Source organism: Haliaeetus leucocephalus, unplaced genomic scaffold, assembly GCF_000737465.1.
Source record: "Haliaeetus leucocephalus isolate CR32 unplaced genomic scaffold, Haliaeetus_leucocephalus-4.0 Scaffold0, whole genome shotgun sequence".
NCBI lineage: Eukaryota > Metazoa > Chordata > Aves > Accipitriformes > Accipitridae > Haliaeetus > Haliaeetus leucocephalus.
In genome coordinates this window covers 23,713,216-23,721,116 of record NW_010972436.1, presented here as the reverse complement: position 1 = coordinate 23,721,116, position 7,901 = coordinate 23,713,216, and the positions used below count along the sequence as shown (strand labels likewise).

General features: G+C 44.5%; 1 protein-coding gene across 1 annotated transcript in view; it reads right to left on the bottom strand.

The window, feature by feature from the left end:
• Positions 1–1,491: 1,491 nt before the first annotated feature.
• The window catches only part of ACVR2B (activin A receptor, type IIB), a 96,334-nt gene continuing 89,924 nt past the window's right edge, over positions 1,492–7,901 (bottom strand). The window contains exons 8-11 of the mRNA XM_010586227.1: positions 7,356–7,470; positions 5,657–5,795; positions 2,913–3,043; positions 1,492–1,744 (exon numbers count right to left, since the gene is read on the bottom strand). Of these exons, the coding sequence (XP_010584529.1) occupies positions 1,550–1,744; positions 2,913–3,043; positions 5,657–5,795; positions 7,356–7,470 (580 nt within the window). The 3' untranslated portion in view covers positions 1,492–1,549. The remainder of the gene's footprint in view (positions 1,745–2,912; positions 3,044–5,656; positions 5,796–7,355; positions 7,471–7,901) is intronic.

The following is a 7,901-nucleotide window of genomic DNA, read 5'->3' as shown; positions in this document are numbered from 1 at the left end:
GAAGCCACGTAACGTGTGTGTGTGTGTGTTTTGTGGTTTTTTTTTTTAGTTTTTTTTTTAAACATTGCATGTTTTGCAAATTAAAAAAATATTTCAATGTTGAATCAGCAGCATTAGGAACATTCACTGACTAGAGCGAGTTTATGGCATAATAAGAGTAACGGTATTTTAGAATATGCACCACTTTAAGACAAAAGAGTTTCGTCACAGAGTAAGGAGAAAGCAGCGTCAAAGAAACCAGTTGGAGAGATGCTGCGATAATCACTGCTGCTGCTCAGCTGCCTCTGCAACCTGCAACTGGGCAGTTCGTAGGCTTCTCGGATGCTACAGGAGCCATCTGCCACCGGTTCAGGTATTTCTACCCCCCACAGCCCCAAATTAATAAGGAAAAAAAAAAAAATTATAGAGCCAGTTTTCACACTTATCCTCTTTTCACCATCTGCACCAGTAGCTTGGGCTGACAGATAATCAACCCCAAGGCCGAATTTCCTGAACTGACTTGCACTTAGTGAGATGCAAAAATTTTCCCATCTACCAATATTTTACCAAAGTGCTTCTGAGAACACACTTTCCCACCTCTTCCAATTACACTGCTTAAAAGCGTCCTTCCCACTACTATCTGGAGTTGAAAAATAAAAAGGTAATTATAGTTCTGCTTTGTTCTTTTACCACCCAAGCCCAAGACAGTGGAGGAAGAAAGAACTAGTGCCTTGCTTACAACCATTGGCTCTTTAACTCGGCTTTCTCCGTACACTGCAGCTGTTAATACTCTGCCCAGAAATGTCCTTCCCCTCCTCTAATGGTTACCTGAGAAGTAGCTCCATAGCAAATGATGTTTCCCCAAATGCTGCCAAGTCCAACGTCACTCTCCCCACCCCTATTCTACGCTCCCCCCTTCAATTCTACCATCAAGAATTAACATTCTCCGCCCAGTTACTTTTTTTTCCATGTTACAATGACACCCGTTAGATCCGTAAAAGACACATCTGCTGTTTTTTTTTGAAGCTCACTTCCAAAAAAAAAAAAAAAAAAAAAAAAAAGGAACTAAACCCAAAACCAAAAAAAAATGGGGAAAAAAAATTCTTTTGAGGAAGGTGTATTCTTTATATAACAGTCTTAAGTTTCCTCCACAGTTTGCAGCATTGCGTTTTCTAAGATGGTAGGTGGTTTTCCTTTACGTCACAGATGCTCCGCTCAGAAGACAGACCGATAAAGAGAAACCCAGAAAACTGAATAAAACAAAAACAACTGAAGTGAGTTTGTTGAGGTTCTGAGGTACCTGCACCTTTTCTGCATTCATTAGTCGGCACCTGAATGCTTGCTGAAATGTCCATTTTTTTAATACAGTAGAGCAATGTGCTGGTAAAATTGATCCAATCCAAAAAAATAATAATAATAATAATAACAATAATAATAAAAAGTCAAGATAAAATAGCAGCTGCATTCATGTGTTTGTTGGATTTTTGTTTTTTTTTGTGTGGGGTTTTTTTTTCAACATTTTTTTTTTTTTAAATCCACTGAGTCTGGAAAGACAAAAGTGAACCAGGACTTAGATACTAGACTCTTTGGGCGGCAAGTCCACGTTGGTGACGGACGTCACGATGGAGACGAGGCAGTCCGAGGTAGTGCCGTTTACGGATTTGCGGATCTGCGCAATGCGCTCCTCGACACAGCCCGCCGAGAGCCGAGCCTCCGCATCGTGGTCCCAGCACTCTTCGATGGTCACGCAGAGCTGCGCCAAGCCCTGCGGACAACAAGGGGGAGAAAGCACCTTCAGCAACAACGTCTGCTCCGGGGACCGTCTTTGCAGTGGACGAGGAGGTCCACGTAACACAGCTTAATACTGTCAAGAAAAACTAAGAAAATTTTCTCCACGGTATGCAAATTATTGTGAGATTAGATTTAAAAAATACTTTAAATATGTGTTTTGGGGTTTTTTTAAGGTTTTGCTTTCTAGAGATGTAGGGCTTGGTCACATCCAGCTTTTTTTCATAGCCCCAGAAGTAATTTTTTTAATATCAAAATACATCCTGAGATTCAGCAGTTAAAGCTTGAAAAGACAAGACATCAAGTATTACAATTCCCGTGATAAAACCCTGAGACCTGGCAGCACCCTATCAGTTACTATGAAACCCTTGCTTTGTTTGCAACCACTTCTGTAGATATCCCCAAAATAACTAAACTCAACACTGCTGGAAGAGCGCAACTCTTATTTGAACCCTCATTTGAACTGGAACACTCATCTTTATCTACAACCCGCAGCTCTCCTTGACTTCTAAGCAATGAGTTAGTACACCCGAGTCCAGCCAAAACCATGGCAGTTTGGTCAGAATAGAGGCATTTAGTTTCTTACTGACACCCTGTGAGATTTCATCGTCTGCTCAGTTTCCCAGTCTGAAAAAAATCACCTCTTTTATTAAAAACACAAGCCTGAAATGATCTACCTCTAGGAAACCCATGCTGCATTTTCCTTCATTGTCTGCTTGCCTTCACATCTAATTAATTTTTCCTCAAAAAATTGTTCAAGTCTTGCATGCTATCTAGCTTGTGAGGAACGCGTCTCCAATGGTACGGATCATTTTCTTTTTCTTAATGAAAGGGACTTTATTTTCCATTCTTTCACTATATAAAGGAGACCTACTAAACCACCACACGCTCCATGTTCAGCACTGCCTGACTTTAATCAGCTGGTTTACTCTCTAAATACAAGGGACAAAATGGAAAGGGGAGCATGAAGGTGTTGAGCAATCCCTCGTTGCCCAGCGCTGACTGTCCCTAGTACTAGGGAGCAGATCCGTGCACCGGGGTGGACTGGTCAGCTTCCCTCCGAAGCTAACGAGCGATGCACAACCACATCCCTCATTCCCATCACACAGGAAAACATTTTCCACCATTAACCAGGAGGGACGTACGGGGTGTTTCAGCCAGTGATCCTTGAACACGGGGCGCATCTTCTTGTGAACCACCACTTCTTGCAGGTCCTCAAGGGATGGGTGCTGACCTATTTCTTCTTCGAAAGGCAGCATGTATTCATCCACTGGACCTAAGGTGCACATGGAGAACCGTGTTAGTACAGAAATCTCCTCCACAGAGAGGAGAAATCTCCGCATCCTCCCCATGCATGACTGAGCTGCGGCTCCAGAGCAGCCTCAACCCACCGCAGCAAACCCTGAAGTTCACATGTCACTGCAGACAAATGTGATTTACATTCCTCCTGCACAATGGACTCTGCTGTCCCCGCTGCTTGTCTGGCCATGAATATTCCACCTCGTCGAGTTACAAATCCAAACCCTCAGCTGGGCCTCCCGATCCCACCGCTCTCCTTGAGGAGGCTTGCCGAGTAGTCCATGACTTATTGTAACAGGAAGAGCAAATCAGCCCATCCTCCTCACATTTTAACATAGCAATTCAACACACAATAACCTAGACAAAAGGTTTCGGCATGAGCATAATTTCATTTTAGGCACTGACTAGCAAGGTCAAGCATACAACACTTATAATTTCTTGCTTTGTGATCTGGCTTGTTCATAGGTTTGAGTCAGCCCTGACATGCTGGAGCCAGATGCACTTGTCCCAAGTACCAGCTCCTAAGTGCAAAATGATTTCTGAATGCTTTAGTTATACCAGTTATGGCTGTGAACTGCCCTGGGCCACGGGAATGAGACAACTGTTAAGAATCAGTGCAGACGCTAGATGTAGCAATAACTTTTGCTTATTGAAACATCATTTGGCCTTTGGCAACGCGTAGACACTCTCACAAATGGCAGCCCGGCTTAACTGATGGGCTTTCCCAGGGTGCTCCGCAGCATCACTTAAGGTTTCTCAGTAGCAAAGAGTGATCTCTTTCAAGGGTGGAGATATTTCAAGAGGGCCTTTCCAAACTAAAATAAAAGAGCTGACCACTTTAGCTGGTCATGAACTGTGACACCAAGAACATGATGTTTAGGTACTCAAAAAAAAAAAAAAAAAAAAAAAAAAAAAAATCACTGAAAGAGCTTATCGTTACTCTTGTTGACACAAGGTCAGTCACTAAACCAAACTGAAACACTCGCTAGAACGGATGGCAAAATAACGCTCATGACCTTCCCTTCCTCTTCCTCCAAGAGGAATCAAGGCTATGAAGAGCTGCACTGGTGGTCTCCAAGCCAAATCATGGTCACCAGCTATCCCACAACTGGAATTGAGTCAAAGCTCTGGTTCTGAAGTTACATTCACTGCCTTTCAGCTCCACACATCAGGACTAGGGTCACTGGTCACTGAAGCCAGCAGACATGACTCTGACCACAAAGATGGAGCAGATCTGTTAAATAAGTTGATGCAATTTAGACAACATCACTTCTGAGCTAAAAGTGCAAATGAGGTTCAGCATTAACACCCCTCATCCCAAAGGAAGCCTTTCCTCCAATTTAACGGTGCTGTGTAGGACACCTGGAGTAGCTTGGCCAGCTGCTGCCTGAGAAGAGTTGGAAGGAGATCACAAACATGACAGGCAAAAATCCAAGCGGATATCTGGGGGGGCCTCAACAGGGAAAGGTTATTCCTACATCTGACAAAGACCTGCAGAGTGATCTGGGTACCACTGTTTCACCCCACTGTGCTCCCACCTCCCTGCTCCTCCAGCATTTTACCTGGTTAGCTAGGAACTTTTTGAAGGAAACACCTTCTCTTACCACATACTTATGCAGACATCCTAATTATAATCAAGCTCCTTGGTGCTACTGCAATACTAACAAAAATGTTTGAAGTCCAGGTGAGGTACTATTAATTTATTAACTTGATAGCCAGTCCAGAGCACCCATATCTACACAAGAGGAAAGCAGTTGGAGCAAGCAGCCTTGGAGCTACTACAATGAAATGATTGCTTCCCTGACCAGGGGCAAGATCCTGCAAATGGCGAGGGGTGTCACCAAAGGGCAGATGTGCTATTTGGACAGAAAAAATGCCCCACATTGCAGCATCATTTTAGGATAAAAAAACTGAGAAAGGAGATACCATGAAAGTTCATTCTTTTGGATCATTCAGGAGAAAGTGAGATCTTCCAAAGCTGTAGATGGAACAACAAACTCAGCCCACTGCTGAGAGAGAGCTTGATCAGCAAAACTCAAAATTTATGATAGCGGGGAAATGGACTTGCTGACCCAAGAAGATCCTTTCAGCCCTGTGTTCCTGCTATTTCACCAAGGTGCTTCACTTTGGGCTTTCCATTGAGGCTACCACGCTGCCCTGCAGAAGTGAGGTGTGACAGCCAAGCCGGAGCTGAGCACAGCTCTTCTCTGGAGCTCAAAGCCTGCCCTGGTCACCCACAGGAATGCAGAGTGCCACGGAGAGCAGCACAGAGCAGGCTCAGGACTAAAGGACATCCCACCATCGATGGAGGAATCACCTACTCCTTCTCCCTCTGAGTTCCAGCCCATTTGCAGTGTAACCAGCATAATTAAAAGCACTTTGAGATTTGAACACTACAAAGGTTATTATCTACAGAGAACGACAGCTTATGTTAAAAAACAAGCAAGTGAAAAACAGGTTAGCTGCTTAATAAAAATACACCATTGATTTTTTGTTTGTTTTGTTTGAAACAAAGCCAGGCCCATTCTCTGGACACTAAACCACACTGAAACAGAGCCCTCCCCAGGGACGAGACAATCTTTATTCTTACCATCAACTGCTCTACATCTGGAGACTAGCTCCCACAACACCAGTCCCATTGCATACATGTCTATTCTCAGGAAGGCGTCTCGCTGGAAGTTGATTGCTCCCTCTAACACTTCGGGAGCCATATACCTCCTTGTTCCCACCTACAGGAAAAAAACACAACTCAAGTTACATTCCAGTTGGGCCCATCAGCCTCCACTGGTTGGAGATGAGTGACAGCTGGTTTCATTAGCCTTAAGGCTACTTCTGCTAAAGTTGCACCTCACCTGAAAAACAAGCAAAAGGGAGCAGTTTTTTCTGACACCGATTCTCATTAAGATCACTTGAGTCTAGATAAGCTACCTGAAGGAAAAAGCCAAAGTGCATAGCTACGTGTGTGATATTCATTCAGCGTACGCTACAGGTCTAATTTAAATGCAGCACGGCACGGTGAATACGGATGAAATCCTGCCTTCCCCGCGTCCCACCGCATCTTGCTCCAGCAGCACACACTGCATGAGAAAATGCTGTCTTTGGAGACACACAGAACACCCTGAGGTCAAGTCAGACTTGCTTATCATAGTCGTTGAAAGTTCAATCCCCTTCACTAAAAAAAAAAAATAAAAAAAAAAAAAAAAGCGTAAAATTGATATATCCTGAAAGGTAGGAAATGGTGTTGGTTTGACAGCCTTGCATTAAAAAAATGTCTCCTGCATCCACAGGAGTAGGAAAGCATGAACCCTGCAAAGTCTACCCTGCCCTGGCTTGCTGTGATCTGTTCGGAAGAGATCCCCTCTTGCTTTGAGGGGATTCAGTCCTCATTATAGTGCCGATCTTGTTGTTTTTAGTCCAGGCAGAGACACACCGAGTTCCTCATGTGGTTGTGGTTATATACATGGCAGAATTATAGCCCATAATATAGAAGAGTGGAGAGCAGAGCAAGGAAAAAAAACCCACCTTTTTAACATGGGAATTGAAATGCCTTTAATATTTTCCTTTAGGAAATTCTCATCTGTTCTTGCTGTTACCTGAGGCAGTGGGGACAGGCGGAAGCCAGGATGTGAAAAGGCATGGAAAATACTGGAAAAGCCCCAAAAAAGAGGGCAAAAATGAGGAAAGCTGCCAGGGGCTAACCCACAAAAGCGTTCACTCCTGAGATAAAGGTAAAAAGGGAGCCTGCATTGGAGATGGGCATTCAAAAAAACCCCAGAGGCACAAGGAGGGGATGTTGGCCTTGCTGTGCCCCGGGCACGAGAGCAGAACAAGGGGCCGCTCGCCACAACGCAAAGGCAGAAAATTAAGAACCCATAAAAACACAGCAAATTGTTTACGCAGCGCAGAGCCACCTTGCAAGATCTGCCATTGCTAAAGGTCACCCAAGCAGCCAGCCTGGCTGAATTCTTAAAAATAAATGAATAATTTTAGGAGTATTAATATTTAATACCGAGACAATAAAGAGTCAGCAAGTCGTGTGTTTGAAGGAAGAAGCCACGTGCCCCTGGGGCCGCGGGGACTCCACCTGCACAGCGGTCGGGAGGGTCTGAGCACTCTCCCCGCTCACCCAGGTCAAAGCAGCTCCTGGAATTTATGCCCGAGCACAAGTTTTTATGGAAAAATACATATCTTGAAGAGAATTAAATGTGTCTATACGAACTACTCCCCACTCCTGAGGAACTATGGCAAGCTCAACTTTTTAAAATATTATTGTTAAAGATAATGATTACCTGTCCATGAGTGTCCCCTGGAGGTTTCCCAGGCTCAAACCGTACAGCTAGTCCAAAATCGGCTAGCACTGCCGTCAAGTCGTTCTTCAGCAAGACATTTTTACTCTTGAAGTCCCTATGGACAAGCCAAGAAGCAAGTTTGGGAAGGGTTTATTACGGCACGTGTCTAAATCACATTGCAACGCTCCACGTTCTAAGTCTATAGGCTTAGCAGCCTCTAGTAAATCAGCTCCTTCCTTCCTTCCCCGGCTGCCCGGCACAGCCAGCACTGGCAAATTCGGCTGCTCCTCGCTGCCCGTGTCCCTAAACCACAATCAGGCAGCCCTGTGCTGCCCAGCACAGCATCAGCCAAACTCTGTGGTGAATTAACCTCAAAATAAAAGCAAGCAGTGATATGAAGGGGGTGTTTTAATTAGAGCAGGCAGTGTAAGGCACCATTTCTTGCTCTGAGCACCAGCTGTGGACCCCCACCTCTGGGCATTTCTCACATTTCTCACTCCCAACAACAAAAGCAAGACAGTTAAGGGGATGCATTTACTCCTTATC